General features: G+C 40.2%; 1 protein-coding gene across 3 annotated transcripts in view; it reads left to right on the forward strand.

Annotated features, from left to right (window-relative positions):
• The first annotated feature begins 7,731 nt into the window (after positions 1 to 7,731).
• Positions 7,732 to 25,932, forward strand: part of CCHR17.PART0H11orf91 (chromosome chr17.part0 C11orf91 homolog) — an 84,059-nt gene continuing 65,858 nt past the window's right edge. The window contains exon 1 of one of the 3 annotated variants that reach the window (XM_044059779.1): positions 7,732 to 8,113. In XM_044059779.1, the coding sequence (XP_043915714.1) occupies positions 7,738 to 8,113 (376 nt within the window). In that variant the 5' untranslated portion in view covers positions 7,732 to 7,737. Of the gene's footprint in view, positions 8,114 to 12,345; positions 12,471 to 14,853; positions 14,883 to 25,932 lie in introns of those variants that run through there. The other 2 variants (XR_006363204.1, XR_006363205.1) reach the window with 2 other exon arrangements.

The following is a 25,932-nucleotide window of genomic DNA, read 5'->3' on the forward strand; positions in this document are numbered from 1 at the left end:
GGTAGTAAGATTTGCTTTGGATAAAGATGTCATAAGAGAAGAGAAGAAAATACAAAATAAACTGCATTACAGGAATGCAAATTTAATTTGGTTGGGGTGAAAAGAGAAGAGGATAACGTAAGAATGGGAAGATCTAGTTTAAATAATAAAATCTTACTTTTATATCATGGCCTGTATGTTATTCCATTTGCTTGTGGTTCAGGTCATGGCTTAAAAGGACTGTCAGAGAACTCCATCCAACCTGGTTATTAAGCAAAGAATATGGACTAAGGTTATATGATTGGCAGGTCAGTGTGAAAAGATTCAGGAACTGTAAGTCTGAAGACGAGGAAAGTGGAACAGTTCATATGTGCACAGGTACATAATTACTATAAAGCAGCAGGCTGAAGTAAAAAGTAGCATTAAACATACCTTATAGGCAGAACGTCTGAATATATGAGGTAAAGCTGTTCAGCTAATCTGTTTTAGGAGGGAAATCAAAAAATGTGGGGTATAAGCAGTAGTTCAGAACACTAAAAAATAATTACCTAAATAGCATTTGTATATAACAGAACTTGCATTATTGTAATAAGACAAATGTTGAAATACCATAATTAAATGTTTATGTAAATAAGTGAGGAATACAACATTAAAATTTAGAGTCTACTTGGTGTTACCAGTGGAAGTACAAACAACACAAATGTGGAAAGAGAGATCTTGGGGGTTTGTTGTACAGAAGCAGTCATTCTGTGATGATCGTAGTGAGCACGCTGTGAGGCAGAAACTGGTCAGACTAAATGAGTCAACAGGACAGTTAACTAGCTTTTTGTTCTATAAGCTGAGTATGAGCCACATTTAATTAATAACAAGATCAGAGGTGTGCTAGCTGGAGAAAAATAGATTTTCTGGAATGGATGAGACACAATAACAAAAGCAGAGGTGTAGTGGCTGGAACAACATTGATTTTCTGGAATCAGCTGTGGTCAGTTGCTCCATTCACAGCCAGTACAATAGAGCCAGACAGTACCTACTCAAGGAGAAAGTCCAATAAAGTCAATATGCATAATGAAAATGTATACCTTGCAAAGGACATGAGTGCTGAAAAGCTTAAATAACATTTGATTAAGAAAAAGCTGAATGGAGTAAATAACCAAGAGCACTGTACCAAAAATAAAGATCCAACAGTTTTATTCCACCACGATAAGAGTTTAGCACTTTCATCAAAAGTACATAAAATTGACTTCTTCAGAACTGTTATGTAATTTTATAAAATGATTTGTATACATATTAAAGTTGTCACTTTTGAATTAATTACTTTTTAATTCATTAACACCCATGTAGTGGCCGGCCACGGTGGTGCAGTGGTTAGCACTGTCGCCTCACAGCAAGAGGTTCTCTGGTTCGATCCTCGGCTGGGGTGCCTTCTGTGTGGAGTCTACATGTCCTCCCTGTGGTTGTGTGGGTTTCCTCCGGGTGCTCCGGTTTCCTCCCACATCCCAAAGACATGCTGCAGGTGGATTGGACACTCTAAATTGGCCCTAGGTGTGTGTGTGTGTGTGTGTGTGTGTGTGTGTGTGTGTGCACGCGTGTGTGCCTTCTGTGGAAGGTTGGGCTGGGCTGGCAACTCGACACTGTAAAACTCCACTGCCAATCATGAGCGGACAGGTGATCCGCTGTGGCAACCCCTAACCGGGAAAAGCTGAAAGAAGAAGAAGAAAAACACCCATGCGGTGTGGAATGTGACACCTCTTGTAGCCTACATACATCCTTGCATTCCAGAACACTTTCTGAAAAATCAACTTAAAAAGCATAAGATTATTTAACATTTGTTTACGCGGAAAGTCTGACTTGGAATGAAGCCAATTTTCAGCAGAGGCCCAGGGAAAAACACTCCAAACGCATGTCTTTCCAATATAAGAGGAAACTGGAGTACCTGAAGAAAACCCTCATGGATGCAGGGAGAACATACAGACTCTGCACAAAAGGCACCCCAGGTGAGAATCAAACCGGAGAACCTCTTGCTGGGAGGCAACAATGCTACCACTGTACCATCCAAACCTAAAAAGATAAACAAATTTAAACATTTTATGAACAATAAAAGCTATTACAACTGTACAAAATAATAATGTTATCTGAAAGTAGGATACTTTATAGCAAAATAGTCTTTCTATAAATGCTATATACTACATTATGTGTGTACACGTGGATATATACACACACACACACACACACACACACACACACACACACACACACACACACACACACAATTACATGTTTTACTAAACTATCACAAACAAAATGGCAAATCTTGGAAACTGTAAAACCTAGATATAATTGTTAATACACTTTTGTTAACCAGATATAAGCCTTCACATGATAGCAAACATTTCTCACTGATTGCATGTTTATTGAGATATTTACACAAATATGAAAACATATGCATAACTGTAAAATCAGCTATATTAATAACATTGAATATCTCTCAAGATGTACAACCTACAGTACAAATATCTTCAACATCTAGGGTTTCACCTGCATTAGTCTGTAAGTCACTTGTGTTTTTTGAAGTATTACTTATGGAAATATGATTCTTTTCATAATTACTAACAAACAATTATCAATATCTCCAGTTTAGTGTGATATAAATGGACTTTGATGATGAATTTTCCTGTCTCCCACTATGGCATCTCACACCACACCCTTCAATAGTATGCAAGTCTCTGTGTTATAAAAGTAGGAACATACATAAGAAAATATGAATAACAAGTGACAAAAAGTGATTAGTTTCTGTACTGCAGGAGAATGTAGATTAACAATCATATTATCATTTTTAATAAATCCTTGCATTTTCCAACACTATATATTATTAGCCAGTAAGTTAATTAAAGAATCTAAATCCAAAAAAGTTCTGGGTGCCATAAGGAGCTATTAGTGTTAACTGAAAACGTGCAAAAAAGGCACCATAGACTTGAATGACTTAGGAACCTGTTGCTTTTCAATGTAGATTTCTTTGATTTACAGCACTTAGAAATGAGAGTTTGCAAGTAATATTCTGGTATTCTGCAGACTAGTTGTTTGTACACAGATTTAGATTTCTGTATTTTGCAGATTCAATCTACAATTTATAATTAATACACTGCACTTGAAAATATGGGCAATTATTTACACATCATTTTAGTTTTACTTTGTACCTGTTTTGTGGTATTGCATTGTTACTCATGTTTCACCATCCAGTCTCTCTGTATATAAGCATATCTGGTTACCTGATGCAACTCCACAGCAGAAAGGATCATTTATGTCATCATCATCATCATGAATATCACTAAACACCCTTTTTCCCATTTTTACAAGGGGTTGGGGTGTCCCATCAGCTGTCACCACCTCTCTCAGTTCACAGCCACCCTCCTACCTTCATCAACAGTCATACCTGACTGTCTCAGGCCTACTATCCTGCTTGCACTATGTCATGATAAATGTTTATGAATTTCAGCTGATTTTTTTTGCCTTTTAGCAGAGTATGAGTATCAGGTGAGTCGGGGGGGGGGTACTTATTCAAAGCACACGTTCAATCAGCTGTTCAACAAAACCAAAACAGGTGCATTTTGCAGACATAAAACAAATGCACAGAAGAAGAAATTCAGCATGTTTTGAGAGATGTTTTGTCCTTTCAAGCTAATGGCAAGTGAAGTCTCTCACATATACCCATCAGATGTGAATTGTTCATAACCTCTTAGATATAACTAAAGAAATCATTAAAGGGCTGCAATTTTAAAGCAAAGGCAAAGAAATTCAGAAATTAAAAATGCTGTCAGGTAAGTGGAGCAACAATTAAAAAATGCACACAGATCAAATGCTTAATTAATTAAAGAATCTGGTGACTATGTACCATATTGCATTTTTTTGCATTTTTTTTTTATTTTGATTAAAAGTCAGTGGATCACCGATTTGCATAGCCCATGTTATTTTATTACCTCCAGATATCGATAAAGAAAACAAAGGACTCACTTAACTTTCCTAGGCCATTGGCATTCCTCCTGTTCACCATAAAGCTAATTTAAAGCTCCCCACTGTCATTTACCTCATCAGTATTTTATGCAGGCTCTTCTAGGATTTAATAACTCCTTCACTGAACAAGTGTTACGAGTGTTTAAGTTAATGAGGTACAGGACTTAAAATTGGTAATTTTGGTGCTATTTGTTTTCTGGATATGCAGGAGGCCCATCAGAGTGGGGTCTGACAATGGCATGTATGCAAGGCATAGATCTCCTCTCAACAGCCTGTAGGATATGGAATACAGGGATAGGGCTTGGAGACTGCTGCATATGACATGTTACTTATGCCCTGCATTCTTTTAGTAAGGAACCTCTGTGGACATTCCAATTGTTGTATATGCCTTGTTAGGTACATAACAAAGGGGACATTGTCCTCAATGAGAGGTCTGATAAATGCCAAATACAGTGGAATAATGAATTCCTTGGACCTCAATGCCATATCTTTGTTTATAAGTTGAACAACATAGAATGATTTCCTCACTACTGTAGAAACACAATGGTCAAAGGTTAGATTACTGTCTATGTGTGTCCCCAAGTCCCTGACTACTTGGTCAACTCTTAGGGGCGTTGTTTATATGATAGTTACCAGGGGCAGATGACTTCCCAAAGGATACTATTACCCCTTTCTTGGCATTTAGTTTTAGTCCATGGCTCTGACACCAGTTGGTTGTGTCAGCCTTTCTTGGAGAACATTTGTGTCAGTGGGCAATTCAATGACAGCAACTAATTTGCAATCATTTTTAAATTTAGTCAGCCAGAGACCACTGACATTGACATTGACTTCAGAGAAGTAAATGCCAAAAAGGATGAATTCTGCTATTGACTGGCCTCTTTGTGGAGATGAACTCCCCAATTCCAACATTCAGAGACTTCAGAGAAGTAAATGCCAAAAAGGATGGATTCCACTTGTGACTGGCCTCTTTATAGAGGTGGACTCCCCAATTCCAACTCACTGAGTCCTGTCTGTGAGCCAGGTGTCTATCTACCAGGTGACATAAGGCTTTGTACCTAACCATCAGGTCATAGGCTAAACCTCTAAGAAACATAATTTCAAATTAATCTTTCTGAAGGTGGAAGATGGGACTCTTTCAGTGGCAAGACATGGCTCCCTTTAACATTATTCTGTACACACCATGTCTTCTCTGATCTATGATTGAATATAACCTAAGGCACAGTAACATACCTCTCAACAAAGGATTAGAAGAAACAGCAATAATGGAGAACACTTGACCATGCATAAGTTGTGGTCATGAATGCAGTGTTAAGTTTTCTTGCATCAATACAAAGGTTGGTCTTAGATATGTGTGAAGCTTGTTTTATTTTTAGTTTTCAATTCACTTAAAATGTTAACAGAATAGCATATTTTACATCACTATGAATTGACTCTAATCCTCGATGATTTATCAGAAAGTCAAACAACTTTTTTGGGATGGGGCAAAAGTATGAAGGGACTCAATCAAGACCATTATATAGTTAAACAGAACAACAGGTTTTGTACCAACATGCGTTTTTTAAATGATAAGAAGTATGACTGGCAGGGGCAGAGCAAAAATCAGAGGCATTAAAAAGTTAATTGGATAACAGTTTTGCATCAACACGCACTTTCTGAAACACAATCAGTAATAAGTATATAACTCTAATGTCTGACATTATTGGCAGACTGCAATTTTCAGTGCTTTACCAGAGAAGCATACATTTTATGAGGAATCAAGCTGCAGTATTAGGCAAATTCTAATCATTCTGCATAATCAGGCAACTCAGGCGCTGGACTGGTAATTTTACTAACTGTCCAAAATAATGTTTAAAAATGTTAGGGCGGTAGTAGACAGCTGTCAAACTATGCTACTGCCTCATTCTGAGCACTATGCAAACATACTACCATGGCCCAGTGTTCTCCATTCCATCCTTCTGTCTACAACACTTTTTCCCATTTTTTTTGCACATGGGATTGGGAGTCACTTCAACAGTGACAATCATCTAGAACCGAGGTTCACCACTTGGTGGCTAGCTCGGCAATTGTTTACTTTAGGCCACACCATCATACTTCACACAGGTGTGGTAGGTGCTGACTTGATTGACATCCCAGTGAGTCTTTTAGTTATTTGGATCTTTTTTTAATTGTTATTCTAAATCTTTTCTTTTTGAAAGTTTAAGAATAAAAAACTAAAACTCTAATGGGCATAATATCTGTGAAGGAAGACCACACATAGGCATTACATCCAAAAAGGGGGTTTCTGCCCCCCCCCCCCGGAACCCCTGCTTTACACAATTTTAAGTACCTTGCAGTCCTTTTGGGGGGAGTGGGGGGCATGAGCCTCCCCCGCAGATGCATATTATGCCTTTTTTTGAATCTCATCCTCTTAAGAACAATTAAAATAACATTTATTTCTTGAAAATTAAAGAGTTCTGTCTTAATACTTTTAGACCACATCACACCAGGGGTGGTGCATGCTACACATCCTGGTGTGTCCTAATATAAACAATTGCTCCTAACCTTGATGTGAATGCTCTTTCACACCACTCATTTGCAGAGGCATTCACACTTATGTCCAGTTTAGAGTATTCAGTCCATCTATTGCATGTCTTTAAAATGAGGGAGGAAAGCAGGGCACCCAGAGAAACCCACGCGAACACAGGAAGGACATGCAGACTCTGAACAGAAAGTACCCCAGGAGAACCTCTTGCAGTGAAGCAACAATGTCATCTATTGTGCCATTGTGACTCTAATGTTTTCCACTATCACTGAAGAAACAGTGGCAGCTAAAGCGTCTTCTGTGTGGAGACATGCGTGAATGGGCGTACCTTCATTGAAGGTTGTGCGTCAGAGCTGGCAACTCGGCATGTAAAAAAAAATCTACTGCCAGTCATTAGCGGACCAGAGTTCCATTGTGGCGACCCCTAACCGGGAAAAGCCAAAAGACAACAACAACTGAAGAAACAGTGGCGCCTTTTGTATGGCAAAATATTACATCATTTACAAAACATGACCATAACAAATAAATTATCTATTGAATTTAATAGTTAAAAATGAAAAAAGTATTAAACAGGGCATACAGTTCATACATCTCACAATGCATTTTCTCTCTTTACTTCATGTGGTTATCATATAATACAATAAAGAAATGGTAAAAATTTCTGGCTACGTAGATAAATTTAGATGGACTCTGTGGATGAACTCTAGTTTCAGGTCAAGTCCCCTTCCTGTCTTTTATAGAAAGCACACATGTAGAGGGAATTATAGCAGCACAGAGTCGTAGCGGTACACCTTCTGTAAATACCATATCTCAAAAATGTATAGATTTTCGCAGAACGTCTAGATTTTTTTACTCATATTTTTGGTCTGTTCCTCATAAAATTATTGGTTTTCTGGCAAATCATTGAGGATTGGTCAGAAAATAATCGCACACATTTGAGCTTCAGACTTCATACCCTTCAGAAAATTCATGCTAATGCAAAACCTGTTATTCTATCTACTTTGTAAGTTTGTAAGAGCAATAATTTAAAAAATGTCCATGTTTTGAAGTCTTATCCCCAATTATTTATATCTTTGTCCAGATTTTTTTTGTGCTAAGAGGTTAAGAGGTATGATACTCGTCGGAGTTCTTTCAGAAAGTTCTGTTCTAAACAAATAATTAAAAAGAGCATCTTTCAAAACCAAGGGTGTGTATAGAGAACGCAACAGACAACAAATGCATACACTGCCATGCCGAAGGCAAAGAATAAGGTTCCTGTTCGATATTTCCCGTCCTTGTACGACAACTACCCGACTTCATCCACAGCTGATGGCACTGGCAGAGAAAAGAAAGTTCTAGAGCCGAAAATTGACCACCACCCGCAGCAGCTGCCCACCGCAGCTCACGAAACTGCCCCGGCTAAGGACAGCGCTTCCACCAGCGCAGCAGAGGTACATTGGCCACCTGGACTGGCCCACACTCAGTATGACCCTCTGCAGTTTTTCACGTTGCCTGGCAGGAGTAGCAGTGCATGGACTGAGGTGGACGAGATCTGCGAGCTGAGCATACGGCTGAAAGAAGTCGAACTGCTGACCCTGATGGGGGAAAAGTTAGATCGGACTAGATGTGAGTGTGCCGGGTACTTTACAACGCTTACACATCACGATATTCCTTTTGTTCTGAACCCACAAACTTAGTGCTACAAGTAGTAATCAGAACGTAGGTGAACCGCACTACTGGTAGATATGGGGAAATGCCTGTTGTATGTCCCCTCAATCGTTTACAGCCTGGAGATGTTTTATTTTTTTTTAGTTTAGAATTAGCATAGCTATGGGGCTTCAGCTGCTGTGAACTTAGTTCCAGATCCCGTTTTTAGAATATTGGGAATTAGTTAAGCAAAAATGTAGGGGTGGGTGGGTGGGCGATCGGGCGGCATTATTAGATTTACTGCAAACTGGCTACATGCAGCTAGCAGGATCGAATACTACAGTCAGAAGAAAGTAGATTTCACGATAAGTAATTAATAAGTAAGTGTAATAACAGGCATAAGTATTACCCTTTTTTCTCTTTTGCCCCATACAACAGCTGGGATGGTTTGATGGATTTAAGGGAGTAGTAGAACATTGCCATATTTTAACGTGCCTGGGTTTATGAGATATTCCCTCAGTAAAATGCACTTATATTTTCTTTTATTTTTGCTTGATAATACTCACAATCTCATCCATGTATTACTGGGATTGTGTCACTTGTGTATTGTACTGTGCAAGTCTAACTCACCTGGTTATACACAGGATTAAATGAGTGTGAAAAAGGTCCAAGTGGCTGAGTGCTGTAATCCAGTCAGCAAATGCAACTTTTATTTACGCCTGTATAATGCAATAAATCGACACCATAAAACATATAGTAAGTATGTAAGTATATGATGCTTACAAATGTAAACATATACTCACTTAACAATTAACTGTTATTGTACTATCTGTAATATCATTTATTGGGAGAGCTACTGCTCCTTAAATTCCCACTTAGTTCATTATGGGACTGAGAGGCACCTGCTCTCTTACAAACATAGGTTCATAGGTAGGTACTAGGCTATCTGCCTGAGGGCATTTTCAAGCCTAGCCAGAGTGTGTCGGCTTTCGCCGCCCCATTGACTAATTAACTGGGCCTCTGTCAAGCAGAGCCAATGAAGTGATCCCAGGGGTGTATTTTCTGTTACCCATGCACTCGTCAAGGCTTCTCTTGAAGAGTGTTAGTGAGGGGCTCTGCCTAATGTAGTTAGGAATTTTGTTCCAAAGCATGCAGAGTCTCTGTTACAGGAATCTATCCCTCCAGCATGTTCTATTTATTGTTGTGGCGTGGTTTAGCTCACTAGAGCACGTGGCCCACAGTGACTTGGATTTCTTTAGGTGGAGCATGTCCATCAATTCTGAGTTGGACATGGCTTTGTAAGTCAGGCAGAGATCACCTCTGAGTAAGTGATATGCCACTGAGTACAGCTTGAGTTTTTTCAGTCGGGCTGCATAGGACATATGTTTGAGGCCAGTAATCCTCTTGGTGAGGTGCTTTTGTGGTCTTTCCAGCTGTTGGAAGTGTCTTGTGAGGTACACCCCAAATGGGGCATGTACTCTATGATGGGTCTGATGAGTGATGAGTAGAGGGGCACTATAACCTCTTTATTTCTAGATGCGAACCCCTTAGTAATTAAATGGGCCACATAGAAGGATTTCCTAACTACTTTGGCAATATGATTGTCAAAGGAGAGATTACTATCTACCTTGGTCCCCAGATCTCGTATTCCCTCTTCTGTATTAAGGGGGCTGCTGCCTATGTGGTAATTCTTGGGTGTTTTGTTTTTCCCAAACGGGATGACTATGCATTTTTTGGCATTTAGCTTGAGGCCATGACTTTGACACCAGGTGTCTGTCTCAGTAAGGCCTTTTGAAGGATGTCCGTGTCAGCCAGAGAGTCAATTATGGCTCCTAGTTTGTAGTCATCAGCGAACTTGATTAGCCATAGTCCTCCTGTGTTTGCCTGTACTTCTGAGAAAGATATGCCGAACAGTAGAGGTCCCAGAACCGAGACTTGTGGGACACTACTTGTGACTGGTTTAGAGTCGGACCTGGAGCCCGCTATTCTTACCGTGTGAGTTCTGCCTGTAAGCCAGTTGGCAACCCATCTTGTGACGTAGGGGTTTATATTCAGGCTGGCGAGTTTTTCTATAATACCTGAGTGATGAATGGTGTCGAATGACTTGGCGAGATCAAGATAGGCTGTGTGAACCACCTTTCCCTCGTCTATGGCCTTGGTGACTGTCTCGAAGAAGTCAACCAGGTTTAGTAGGCATGATCTCCCTTAATAAAGCTGAAATGGGTTGGGTCAAGTGTTTGGAGGTTCCCAATGTCTTTGTTAATGAGTTCCATGATGATGTACTCCATAGCCTTGCAGACCAGGCTAGTCAGGCTTATGGGGCGATAGTTACCAGGGTCAGTTGTGGCCCCTCCTTTGTGGAGTGGAATAACCGTTGCTGTGCACCATTCTATGGGCACGTAGCCTGTGGAGAGGCTGAGGTTGAACAGCGTGTTTAGGTGGGGGGTTAGTTCGTTCTGTAGTTCGTGCAAGACGCAGCCTGGGACACCATCTGGCCCCATTGATGCTGTGTTTTTGGCTTTTGAAAGGGCTGTTTTTACCTGTGCTTCTGTGATTTCCGTGACACTACACTTTACTGATATTGTTGTGGGCCCTTTTGAAGGTGAGAGGGAGGTGAACTTTGCACTGAATCTGTCTGCCAGGATGTTGGCAATATCAGTAGGTTCAGTATATTTTGTGCTATTTTGCACTAACTCAGAGCATATCTGCGAGTTGCCACTTAGATTCTTGACATAGCTAAAGAAGGCTCTGTGGTTATCTTTTGAATCCTTGGCTATTTTTCATTCGAAGTTAGCCTTGGATGACATTATTATTAAATGAACAGAAAGCACATATTATTACACTTTTGACAACACCTGTTATGTACTGTTGGTGGTGACTATATTGTAGATTGCCTCTAAAAATAGATCTGAAACTGGGCTGTTTAATTGGCTAAACCAAATCACCCCTACCTGGCTGCTGTGCGCCCTGCTCAGGAGCTTGTCCTACACCTTCTGTTCCTGTACCTCCCTGTACTTGTTCACCTGAATCTATCCATTTGGACACCTAAGAAACTTAAGCAAACACTAGGATTTTTCCTACCAACACCCTGGGAGAACATTCCTTGATAAGAGACAGTGAAACCTTCTGTTCCTGTACCTCCCTGTACTTGTTCACCTGAATCTATCCATTTGGACACCTAAGAAACTTAAGCAAACACTAGGATTTTTCCTACCAACACCCTGGGAGAACATTCCTTGATAAGAGACAGTGAAACCTTCTGTTCCTGTACCTCCCTGTACTTGTTCACCTGAATCTATCCAGTCGGACGCCTAAGAAACTTAACCAAACACTAGAATTTTTCCTACCAACACCCTGGGAGAACATTCCTTGATAACAGACAGTGAAAGTATGTGCTGTTATAGCTACTAGACAACTGTAAGAACAAGAACTTGTTATAGAAAGTGCTAGGTAGGCAAGCCTCTCTGTTAGGTTAGCCAGGAGCCAGCCCCCCCCCCAAATGTTTTTTTTGTTTTCTCTCTAAATAAACCAGGACACTCAGCTCATACCATCATTATACCTAAGTAGTTTTTACCTCCCCCTCTCTCTGGCCTGACATCCCCTTAGGAAACCACTTAACTGTAGTAAAGGGACTGACCACTAGGTGGCGCCTCTATCTCAGCCTCAGAATTATTTATCTCTTCTCACTTGCTTATCCATACTTATCTAACTCCCTTTCCAGATTTCCTATGACTGTCTATTTTACTATATCTCCCCTTGACCTGCAATATCTTTAATTACACTCTACTCCCCACACACACCTACTCCTGTCAGCCTTTCAACAGTTCTCCATAATCTCTTACCTTCAGACTTACCTGCATATTTTTCATTCCTCACTGATTGTCACCCTTGACAATCCACTCTCGTGTCTCGGGTATCCTGCTGTCTTCTCTCTTTACCTTGCTAAACTTCCCTCTGTCCTCTCTCTGCTGTCTTCTCTCTTTACCTTTCCAGACTTCCCCCTGACCTCTTTCGCAATACAATACTCTACCTCCCCCTACCTTCTACTTCCTGTCTTCTTATTCCCTAATACACTATTCTTATTGCCTCCTATCTTTTCTATTCCCTATAGCTCTGTTCTCCTCTCCTTATCCCACCCCCTCTCACCTCCTATTAGATTTACAGCACATTCATCTTGTGGCATCTGCCACATACCTGTTGTTTGGTTTTACTCCCCTCCCCCTCTGCACCTACGTCCTGCCTCACCTTATAAATATACCCCGTACTAGGAGTCGCCATCTTTATTCTCTCACCCCTACCTGGCTGCTGTGCACCCTGCTCTGGAGCTTGTCCTACAGTAAGTGGTTTTATGCTTTTTCTTGCACTTGCGAGGACTGTTTATTAAGCACTGACTACTTGTTCTACTCTTGTTATGGTTCAATAACTGTGTATTTAAATAGTTGCGGACTACACTTTCTCCGCATATGTTTAGCCAACATAGTGTTGTGTACATGGGACACCAACAATCGTTTTTTATCACTGTGGAAGTAATTTTAAATCACTCGCTGTCCTGTGTTATGATTCACGCTTTTCTTAGCCTTTAATGTATATATATACATATATATATATATATATATATATATATATATATATATATATATATATATATATATATATATATATATATATATATATATATATATATATATTGCATACCGATCTTGTATATCCTATGTAGTAATGCTGGAATTAGCGATCTGAATGCACTACTTTTTGTTTCTGGCTACGGAGCTTATTTAAACAGTGAAGCATAGATTTATCAGTATTTTTAAGTGAAATGCTTGTAATGTTATTGTATTCTCAAACTAACCAGCTGACTTGCCTCTGAAATATAACCTGCTGTATTTATTTATGCTCAGTTTACTTAGCGTTGAGTATGGAATCTTAAATCAGCAAATTCATTATACTACGCTAATATATTGTGTATTTGAAACTTACTGTTATATATTTTTTGTAGTTCTGCCTGCACTAGGTGTAAAGCTATTTAACCATTGGAACAACGCTTTACAAGACTTCTTAAGAGAGTGCTAATTACAATATTGCCTTCTAACAGATTGAGCTAGTTTAACCCCTGAAACATAGCTCAGCTGCACAGTATACGCTTGCATTTAGTTATCACAGCCCTTGCGATACTGTTGCTACAGGCTTTATTTGCAGTGGAAGTTTTACCAACCTGCATTGCATTGACTAAACCTTATCTGATATATCTATATCTATTTTTACCTACTGAGCAGATTCTGTGGGTCCCATACCTTTTATTACTGCATCTTAGTGTACTGTTATTTTTAAATGCCAGAAAAGTAATGCAGTTTCTGTACACTGAGCTAGTATAACCTTCATCTTAGAGTACTACTTTATTGTATATTTTTTAAAGAAAGAACTAAAGGAAGCAAATGCATGTTTTGTTATAATAGCCAATTGTCTGTCCCATGAATGGGCTTCTTGAACTCCTAGTGGTACCTGATATAAACTGTATGCTGAAGTCCTTATTTAAACAAATAGAATACTGTGAATTCCTGCTCAGATAATTCAGAATACTGTCTTCTTATAATGATTTCTTGCCCTGTAGCTCACAAATTGTTTTTTCCTCACTGTCTCTTTTTTCTCTCTTTCTACATGGACCAGCCTTCTGTTCCTGTACCTCCCTGTACTTGTTCACCTAAATCTATCCAGTTGGACGCCTAAGAAACTTAACTAAGCACTAGGATTTTTCCTACCAACACCCTGGGAGAACATTCCTTGATAAGAGACAGTGAAATTATGTGTTGTTATAGCTACAAGACAACTGTAAGAACAAGAACTTTTTATAGAAATTGCTAGGTAAGCAAGCCTCTCTGTTAGGTTAGCCAGCAGCCAGCCCCCTCCCCCCCAAAGTTTTTTTTTGTTTTCTCTCTAAATAAACCAGGACACTCAGCTCATACCATCATTATACCTAAGTAGTTTTTACCTCCCCCTCTCTCTGGCCTGACATCCCCTTAGGAAACCACTTAACTGTAGTAAAGGGACTGACCACTAGGTGGTGCCTCTATCTCAGCCTCAGAATTATTTATCTCTTCTCACTTGCTTATCCATACTTATCTAACTCCCTTTCCAGATTTCCTACAACTGTCTATTTTACTATATCTCCCCTTGACCTGCAATATCTTTAATTACACTCTACTCCCCACACACACCTACTCCTGTCAGCCTTTCAACAGTTCTCCATAATCTCTTACCTTCAGACTTACCTGCATATTTTTCATTCCTCACTGATTGTCACCCTTGACAATCCACTCTCGTGTCTCGGATATCCTGCTGTCTTCTCTCTTTACCTTGCTAAACTTCCCTCTGTCCTCTCTCTGCTGTCTTCTCTCTTTACCTTTCCAGACTTCCCCCTGACCTCTTTCGCAATACAATACTCTACCTCCCCCTACCTTCTACTTCCTGTCTTCTTATTCCCTAATACACTATTCTTATTGCCTCCTATCTTTTCTATTCCCTATAGCTCTGTTCTCCTCTCCTTATCCCACCCCCTCTCACCTCCTATTAGATTTGCAGCACATTCATCTCGCGGCATCTGCCCCATACCTGTTGTTTGGTTTTACTCCCCTCCCCCTCTGCACCTACGTCCTGCCTCACCTTATAAATATACCCCATACTAGGAGTCACCATCTTTATTCTGTCACCTCTACCTGGCTGCTGTACACCCTGCTCTGGAGCTTGTCCTACAGTAAGTGGTTTTATGCTTTTTCTTGCACTTGCGAGGACTGTTTATTAAGCACTGACTACTTGTTCTACTCTTGTTATGGTTCAATAACTGTGTATTTAAATAGTTGCGGACTACACTTTCTCCGCATATGCTTAGCCAACATAGCATTGTGCATGTGGGACACCAACAATCAGTTTTTATCACTGTGGAAGTTATTTTAAATCACTCGCTGTTCTGTGTTATGATTCACGCTTTTCTATGCTTTTAATATATATATATATATATATATATATATATATATATATATATATATATATTGCATACCGATCTTGTATATCCTATGTAGTAATGCTGGAATTAGCGATCTGAATGCACTACTTTTTGTTTCTGGCTACGGAGCTTATTTAAACAGTGAAGCATAGATTTATCAGTATTTTTAAGTGAAATGCTTGTAATGTTATTGTATTCTCAAACTAACCAGCTGACTTGCCTCTGAAATATAACCTGCTGTATTTATTTATGCTCGGTTTACTTAGCGTTGAGTATGGAATCTTAAATCAGCGAATTCATTATACTACGCTAATATATTGTGTATTTGAAACTTACTGTTATATATTTTTTGTAGTTCTGCCTGCACTAGGTGTAAAGCTATTTAACCATTGGAACAACGCTTTACAAGACTTCTTAAGAGAGTGCTAATTACAATATTGCCTTCTAACAGATTGAGCTAGTTTAACCCCTGAAACATAGCTCAGCTGCATGGTATACGCTTGCATTTAGTTATCACTGCCCTTGCAATACTGTTGCTACAGGCTTTATTTGCAGTGGAAGTTTTACCAGCCTGCATTGCATTGACTAAACCTTATCCAATATATCTATATCTATTTTTACCTACTGAGCAGATTCTGTGGGTCCCATACCTTTTATTACTGCATCTTAGTGTACTATTATTTGTAAACGACAGAAAAGTAATGCAGTTTCTGTACACTGAGCTAGTATAACCTTCATTTCAGAGTACTACTTTATTGTATATTTTTTAAAGAAAGAACTAAAAGAAGCAAATGCATGTTTTGTAATAATAGCCAATTGTCTGTCCCATGAATGGGCTTCTTGAACTCCTAGTGGTACCTGATATAAACTGTATGCTGAAGTCCTTATTTAAGCAAATATAATACTGTGAATTCCTGCTCAGATAATTCAGAATACTGTCTTCTTATAATGATTGCATGCCCTGTAGCGCACAAATTGTTTTTCCTCACTACCTCTTTTTTCTCTCTTTCTACATGAACCAGCCTTCTGTTCCTGTACCTCGCTGTACTTGTTCACCTGAATCTGTCCAGTTGGATGCCTAAGAAACTTAACCAAACACTAGGATTTTTCCTACCAACACCCTGGGAGAACATTCCTTGATAACAGACAGTGAAAGTATGTGTTGTTATAGCTACTAGACAACTGTAAGAACAAGAACTTGTTATAGAAATTGCTAGGTAGGCAAGCCTCTCTGTTAGGTTAGCCAGCAGCCAGCCCCCCCCCCCCCAAAGGTTTTTTTGTTTTCTCTCTAAATAAACAAGGACACTCAGCTCATACCATCATTATACCTAAGTAGTTTTTACCTCCCCCCCCCTCTCTGGCCTGACATCCCCTTAGGAAGCCACTTAACTGTAGTAAAGGGACTGACCACTAGGTGGCGCCTCTATCTCAGCCTCAGAATTATTTATCTCTTCTCACTTGCTTATCCATACATCTAACTCCCTTTCCAGATTTCCTATGACTGTCTATTCTACTTTATCTCCCCTTGACCTGCAATATCTTTAATTACACTCTACTCCCCACACACACCTACTCCTGTCAGCCTTTCAACAGTTCTCCATAATCTCTTACCTTCAGACTTACCTGCATATTTTTCATTCCTCACTGATTGTCACCCTTGCCAATCCACTCTCGTGTCTCCTCCTGCTCTGTTCGCCCTGCGGGCTCGCTCCACTCCCCTACCCTGCCCCCAATTCTCACCCGCCACCCAGTGCTCCTACATTTATTCCTCGATAGCCACACCCACATCACATTCACACCAATCAAACTGTGTACATAATTACCTCCCCCAGCACCACTCTCTCATCACACCCTCTTTTTACCTCACTTCTTAAACCTCCTTCCAACAGCACCCCACCTACTTAATAATTATTTTTACCTGCTTAAAGTACTCTGCCAGTTACTTCTCTCCCTACATCCCAAACAAATATAATATCCAAACCAACTACCCCATTCCAACTACAAGTCTTACTCTTACTCTCTCTCTTACCCTCGCTAACTACTGCCTATCTCTTAACCTCCTACGAACATCCACTATACTCTACACTTCTCTCCCCCTCCAAACATACTTCCACACCACCATTTATCTATCCAACATTCCTTAACCTTATATCTAAACCTAGCTATATACTTGCTAAATACCATAGAATAACTCCTATTAAGTATACCAACCAGAACATTAGAAAAGTAATTGACTTCTATCATAAGCCTCTCATCCGTAAACACATTCTACTGCTACGCTTAATACTAGATGGGGATATTCACCCTAACCCAGGCCCAAACAATACCCTGAATACTCCAACCTTCAACTCAAATAAAACTAATAACCCCACCACCAAACCATATAACTCACTATCTATAGCTCACCTCAATATATGTAGCATTGGCAACAAAATTGCTCAACTTCATGCCCTTTTAGATGTTCACTTATTTGACATCTTATGCCTATCTGAAACGTGGCTAAAACCTACTGTTAAAGACAATGAAGTCACTCCACCAGGGTACAATATCATTAGACTTGACCACACAGTCAAAAAGGGAGGAGGGGTAGCAATCCTCTATAAATCAGAACTTCAGGTTACTACTCTAAACGTTAACCCACCATCAGACAATATTGCTGAAATACTTATCACTAAACTTCAAATCAACACACATAAGTCCATAAACATTTTCTGTATATACCTTCCCCCAGGTAATAACATCACTACACTTGAAAATATCCTTAACTGTCTTTCAATCAATCTCCCACAAGAAACCATAGTACTAGGAGATTTCAATATTGACTGGATGACCTGTAGTAATATACACCCAACCGCACATATTAACCTTTATGGCTTCTCACAAACAATTAACTCCCCTACCAGAACTAATAGAACCAACAACAAAGAAAGTACCTTGGACTGGATTCTTACAAATAATCCTCAGCAAACATATAAAGCAGGTACCCTCCCAGATGGTCTCAGTGACCATTCACTAACCTATATTATCAGACATAAGATGATCCTAACTCTCCCTCTCTCCTATAGAACAATACGCACAAAAGAAGCACTTCAACTCAGAACTTTTCCAAACTGAACTCAATCAATGTAATTGGACACCATTAAAATTTCTTCCACTTAATGAAGCCATAGAATACTTCAATACAATATTCCTAGGAATCCTGAATCATCACGCCCCACCACGCTCAGTTAGAAATAAAACTAAGCCAGCACCTTCGCTCACCAATAATACCAGGCAAAAAATCCTTCTCAGAAATAAATCCTGGGCAAAATGGCGCACGACTAAAACTCCTTCCGATCACCAAACCTATAAACAACATAGAAATAATACCAAAAAAGCCATCCTATTAGACAAAAAGAACTTTTACCTTCAAACACAGCAAACCTACCACAATGCACCACAAAAATTCTGGTCTAGCATTAACAAACTTCTCTACCAAAGTCAATCTAGCACACCCAACCCACTAGGCTCTAACCCTGACAATCCCCTACATACTGCTAATGCCTTCAATTCATTTTTCACTGATGCTATCCAAAATCTTGCTAGTCATCTTTCTCCTGACACCTCAAATCTGCTAACTTCTACCACTATCCTACCTCCACCTTTCCATTTACAACCAGTGTCTACTTCCTTCATCTGTTCCCTTCTCCTAAAATTAAAGCCTACCAAACCATCAGCTGACCAACTCCCAGCAGAATTCCTCCAAAAAGGAGCTAAAGCCATAGCTTACCCCATCTCTATCCTGATCAACAGAACCATAAATGAAGGAACTATCCCATCTATCTGGAAAATTTCCCATATCATCCCACTACATAAAGGGGGACACCCCAACGAGTACTCTAACTTCCGTCCGATAGCCCTGCTATCTCCCCTTGCAAAAATAATGGAAAAATGCATCCATAAGCAATTATTTTCAAACCTTCTCCATCACAACTTGCTTGCCAACTGTCAACATGGTTTCAGACCTTTCCACAGTACCACCACTGCCCTGCTATCCTTCACAGACACCATTAATAAAAACCGCAACAACAATAATCTCTCCTCTGCAGTCTTTATTGATTTATCTAAAGCCTTTGACATGGTTAATCACCAACTCCTCCTACACATACTGAAATCCCTCTCATTTGATCCCCAAGCCATGAATTGGTTTAAATCTTACCTTGAAAACTGTCAACAGGCAGTACTTTGGCAAAATAAACTATCCAATAACCTTCCTATCTCCCTCGGAGTTCCTCAGGGCTCCAGTTTAGGTCCACTCCTTTTTTCCATTTATATTAATGACCTTCAAACAGCTATACCACACACCACCTGCATTCAGTATGCAGATGACTCGGCTATTATTTACACAGCCACCTCTGAAACTGAACTTAAATCTCTTACCCAAAAAGCTTTCAATGCTGTAGAACAATGGTTTTCAAACCGCTGTCTCCTCCTTAACCCTAAGAAAACTAAATTATTACTTTTCACTCCAACCCAAAAATCAACTCCCATCCACCTCACACTTTTATCAAATGATGGCACTATCATTTCTCCCGACCCAACCACTAAACTCTTAGGAATAACAATTGACAACCACCTCAACTTTGATACCCACATTAACAATACAATAAAATTAGTGAACAAAAAACTGGGATCCCTTTACAGAATTAAGCCCTTTCTAACTCCAACAGCTGGGGCTGTTACAGCCAGAACCCACTTAATCTCAACCCTATTCTATGCCTCCCCTATATATACTAATTTATCTAAAAACAACCTCAACAAACTGGCCACATCCTATAATAATATTGCTAGGTTTGCCACAGGCTCTCCATTCAGAACCCATCACTGTCTGAATCTAAAACAACTAGACTGGCTAGAATTTCACAACCAGCTTCAATTTCTACAGCTTCCCATTGTCCACAACGCCCTGTATAAGCCCACCAACACCACTATACTCTCTACCATCATTACACCTTATAATAACAATAAGAACCTACGTTCCTCCAATAAACTGCTGATTAATATTTCAAGATCTAATCACTCAGCAGGTGACTCCCTGTACTCTAACTCTGTAGGAAAACTATGGAATTTACTACCCACTGATCTCACTACACAAATGTCACTGCCACTCTTTAAAAAGAATCTAAAGCTCTTTCATAAGACACACTGGCTCTGCTCCTGTACTAACCCTGACTAACTTTTCTCCTTTCAAATTACAACTACTCTTATACCTAATAATTTCTGACTTAAGAATCTAAATACCATGTTATTATATATATAATGATGTATACATAGATATTGTATCTCAAATACAATACCCACTGATTATTACTGCTAGTTCTACTACTTCCTTAGACTAATGCATCTTTTATATACAAAAAAAATAATTTTCTTTTATAACAACTGCTTTTTTAGTTCTGGGTAAGTTTTAACTGCTATCACTTTTTTTAAATGTATGTATGGATTTTCTATTCTTTTGTTTTTTGGAGCTTTTCTCCCCGGGCCTCTACTGAAAATGGACATGTATCCCACTAGACTAGCCCGGTCAATAAATGTAAAATAAATAAAATAAAATAAATGATAATCTATAGTTACCATTGTAGAAAGATCTACCACAAAGCATTTAAGTGCTCAAGCTCGGCAGCCATTAGAACAACAGTAACCAATTCATAAATTTAAATAAAATGCTTTTAGTGCAAAAATGAAAACAGCACTTAAGAAGCAGCCAGAATGGGCATCTGCACATATAAAAACAATTAAAAATAAATTAATAAATACTGCCATGGCTGCTTGTGTCACAGTATCAATGCTGATACTTCCCTTCAACTACCACTACTGCTATTATTACTATTACTAGTACTACCACTAATACTACTACTATTACTAGTACTACCACTAATACTACTACTACTACTAGTACTACTACTAGTACTGCTACTGCGTCTACTACTGAAGAATGATAATACATCTCTTGTGCTACTACTAATACTACTATTACTAGTACTACCACTAATACTACTACTACTAGTAGTACTACTAGTACTGCTACTGCGTCTACTACTGAAGAATGATAATACATCTCTTGTGCTACTACTAATACTACTATTACTAGTACTACCACTATCACTACTACTACTGTTGCCACTACTACTAGTAGGTTCATAAGTTCATAGGTGTGTACTAGGCTAATGGCCCTGGGGCGATATTGTACTTGAGGGCCTCACCAGATGCTCAGTAGCAAGCACCGCCTAAAACCCGCTCCGTGCTATTTCGTAATCGGGCACTAATGAATATGCATTCCCTCAATAGCAACACTAGCATATGTCTATTTTACACAATAACTTTCAAACCTAACATCGCTTTACACGCATCACTACCTTAAAGGTCATTCAAAAGCTCCAATCAAGATGAATTTTGCTATGAAAAAGGCAAAGTGAACTACACAGAAATACTTACAAATATTAAGATCGCCAATGGAAGGATCTGTACAGCAGACTAGTGCTATTAAGGAAAATACAGAACCCACCAAAGATTATAAGTTAACCAAATGAAAACATTTAACTGTGTTACAGTTCAATGTGTGTATATGGTAAAAGCCAACCTAATTCTTTGTCACAAAATGTAATTAAATTACAAAACCTAGTTAGCCATTAAAAAAACACTGCAATAAAACATATTTTTCTACCACAGCAAATGCAAAAGTTGTAATATACATGCAACTGGAACGATTTACATTGTGGTAGCAGTTACACTATACTATTTTTGTGACAAAGAAAACTGAAGAAACTTTCCCCAAGAAACATTAGCAACACTAGAACATCTTGCATACTGCTACATATGAAAAATATGGCTTTCAGCTCGGCATATATGACTGCTGACTGAATTTAGTCTGGAAAATTAAGTGTCCTACTGTAGTGACATTCCTACTGAGGTGACTTACATGCAGGAGCAGCCTTAGGTCAACTGGTGCCCTAGGCAAAAGGGCTCCATGGCACCCCCACCACACTAACCGGTGCCCCCAACCTGGTCTACCAACACCAAATAAATACTGGAAAAGAGCCCCTGCTAGATCGGCGCCTTAGGCGGCCGCCTAGTTGGCTTATGCCTAAGGCCGGCTATGCTTATATGCCAAAGCACTGCCAGCCACTTGGAAAAAGAGCTCTTTGTTCTCTGCATACAAATGGGGGGAAAATGACTTGTAAAAACTCCAGATGGTAAAGTTATGAACTTGATATTTCTGTAAAGGACAACACTTCAGCTCCACTGCAAGGACAGGTTTACTACTTCTGTGCTTCTTTTTGCACCCCCCATAAAAGTTATTCCCAAAGGCATTTAATTTACTTCTCACCAGCTGATTAGAATGCCATGTCAATCATGGCTCATTACATATGCCGCCCTGGTCATCAATCATTCGCGACACGCCCACTTCTGCGCGAAATGCAAGGTGAGGCCTTCAAGTACAATATCACTGGCCCTGGAGCCTTTACAAGCCTAGCCCATAGGATTACCCTAGCATCGTGCCACCCGACCTTAGTTTCTAGTGCCTCTGTCAAGTAGAGCCACTGGAGTGATCCCTGGGGTGAATTTTCTATTTCCCATCCACTCATCAAGATTTCCCTTGAAGAGGGCCAGTGATGTGCTCTGCTTGACATATATGGGAAGTCTATTCCATAGAATGGGCAGTCTCTGGGTTATGAACCTGTCCCTCTGGCATGTTCTGTTAATTGTGGTAATGTGGCTGAAGTCTCTGGAGCATGTGGTGCGGAGGGATTGCGATTTCCTCAGATGTAGCATTTCTAACAGAGCTGAGTCAGACATGGCTTTGTAAGTCAAGCAGAGATTGCCTCTAAGTAGGCAATATGAGACAGAGAATAGTTGGAGTTTTTTTGAGTCTGTCCATATAGAACAAGTGTTTAAGGCCTAGGATCCTCTTTGTGAGGTACTTTTGTGGCCTCTCCAGTTGTTGCAGGTGTCTAGTGAGGTACATGCCAAATGGGGCATTGTACTCGATGATTGGCCTAATGAGGGAAGAGTAGAGGGAGACAATGACCTCTTTCCTCCTGGATGCAAAACCCTTACTAATGACATGTGCCACACAGAAGGACTTTCTGACCACAGTGGCAACATGGTGGTCAAAAGAGAGGTTGCTGTCAACCTGTGTTCCCAGATCTCTTATAATGCCTTCTGCGTTCAGTGGATTACCATCAGTGTGGTAATTCAAGAGAACTGGGTTTTTCCCAAGGGGGATGATGACACATTTTTTGGCATTGAACTTAAGGCCATGGTTCTGACACCAGTCGTTGGTGTCATTGAGGCCTTTCTGTAGGATGTCAGCATCACTTGGGGAGTTAATAATAGCTCCCAACTTGCAATTGTCTGTGAACTTTATCAGCCAGAGTCCCTTCATGTTTGCCTGGACTTCAGAGAAGTAGATACCAAACAGGAGAGGACCCAGAACTGAACCCTGTGGGACTTCACTCGTGACTGGTTGATGGTCTGACTTGGAATCAGCCACTTTCACACTGTGGGTTCTATCTGTGAGCCAGTTTGCAACCCACTTAGTGATATAGGGGTTGATGCCTAGCTTAGTGAGTTTTTCTATGATTCCTGAGTGGGGAATGGTATCAAAGGCCTTGGCCAGATCAAGGTAGGCTGTATGAACCACCTTGCCTTCATCCACAGCTGACTGACTCAAAGAAGTTGACCAAGCTGAGCAGGCACAATCTACCCTTCACAAAACCAAACTGTGTAGGATCGAGAGTTTGGAGATTCCCTATATCCTTGTTTATTAGGTCCATGATGATGCACTCCATACCTTTGCATATCAGACTCATCAGGCTAATTGGGCGATAATTCCCAGGGTCTGTAGTCGCTCCTCCTTTGTGGAGAAAGATGACTGTAGCAGTGCACCATTTGGTAAGGACAAAGCCTGAGGTGAGGCTGTGATTGAACAGGGCACACAGGTGAGGTTCCAGTTCACTCTGTAATTCATGTAGAACACAACCAGGGATAATGTCAGGTCCCATAGAAGCTGTATTCTTGGCCTTGGACAATGCTGTTTTAACCTGTGCAGCCGTAATGCTAGGTGCCTGGCAACCTACTGGTATTGTGATTGGTCCTTTGGGGGAGGGGGGTAGCACTGAATCTGTCGGCCAGTATATTGGCAATATCTGTTGGTTTGGTATAGGAGGTACCATTGTGCAGTAGCTCAGAGTAAATCTGGGTATTGCCGTGGAGATTCTTTACATAACTATAGAAGGCCTTGTGGTTGTCTTTACTATCTGCTCCAATTCTGTTTTCATAGCTAGCTTTAGAGGATTTGATGAGGGATCTCAACTTTTTGTTGAGGCTGATAAGGGAGTTTTTCCAGTCTTGGGACTTCACCTTATTCCTCATCAGTTTCCTCCTTCTGTTGTAGAGTTTGTTTATGGCAGGAGACCACTAGATTGACTTCTTTTTTTGTGGAGACCGTCTTGGTTCTATTTGGTATGGCAAGATCCATGCATTTGTGTACGTGTTCATACAGTGCATTGGTGTATGATTCGGTGGTCATGCAACTATTCTCCATTTGCATGGGTGCCGTGAAGTTAGCCACCTCTGTTTTTAGGAACCCAAAGTTAGCTTTGGAGAAGTTTTTCATGGTGGTTACCTTTGCGGGGGTGGGGGGGGTGGGAGGAATGTGGATTTCCATGGTGATTAGTTTGTGGTCGGATCTAACCAGGGAGGAGTTGACTATTGGTTTAGAGCAATGGTCGTCCATGTTAGTAATGACCAGGTCAAGGATGTTGCTACCTCTAGTGGGGGGTAAGAACAAGCTGGTCCAGAGCATTGGAATTAATGAATTCCAGAAAGCACTGGGCAAGTGTATTGATACATGAGTAGTTTTCCCAGTTAATGGAGGGGTAGTTGAAGTTGCCCACTATACGAGCATTAGGTTGGACCCTAATATTCCTCCAAGGTGCTTAGGAACATGGAGTGTGAGTCTTGGAACATGGCTGAGGACCTATAGCAGACTATGACCTGAATCACTGTCTTACCCGATGTTAGCTGCACCTGAAGTATCTCAGATGCGTTATGTTGGGCTACCAATCTGGAGGTGTGAGCATCTTTATGAATATGGAAACACCACCACCTTTGGAGCTTCGGTCCAAGTTCTGGAGCCGAAAGGTGTAGAATGAGTTATAGCCTGGTAGTGCAAGGGTGCTTTCTATTGCATTGAACCAGGTCTCTTTTACAGCACAAATGTCGATATTCTACATTTTAAGGAGTGCTTCGAGTGAGTGCATTTTGAGATTTAGACTTCTAGCATTGAGCAGCAGGACTCTGAGATTGCATTTGTTTATAGCTGTTATGGTGGTAAGTTGGTCTTTGAAACCCCGCCTAAAAAAAAGGCACTATAGGGGTGGCAAGAGCCTTGGCTAGTATCCGGAAGCCCATGGGTGACAGATGCAGGCCATCTCTGGCAAAGTATCGAGGTCTGTTAATCATGTCATCCCAGGCAGACAGATACTGGATCCCATTAGAATGACACCAGAAACTTAGCCAATTGCTGAAATCAATCATTTTCTGCTTGTACTGTGGTATCATTCTGAGTGATGGCAGGATGCTGCTCAGGACTAGGGTCATACCCCCTGGTCTACATATACTGCTACCACTTATGTTACTGAAGCATGATGACAAACATGCCTGCTTCCTCTTATGGGTGGAAACAGCCTTCTTGTGAAAAAAGATCTTTTTCACAACAGAATTATTTATTGAAAGAAGGTGATTCTGGTGTATAAAA

Source organism: Protopterus annectens, chromosome 17.part0, assembly GCF_019279795.1.
Source record: "Protopterus annectens isolate FY-2018-M chromosome 17.part0, PAN1.0, whole genome shotgun sequence".
Classification (NCBI taxonomy): domain Eukaryota; kingdom Metazoa; phylum Chordata; order Ceratodontiformes; family Protopteridae; genus Protopterus; species Protopterus annectens.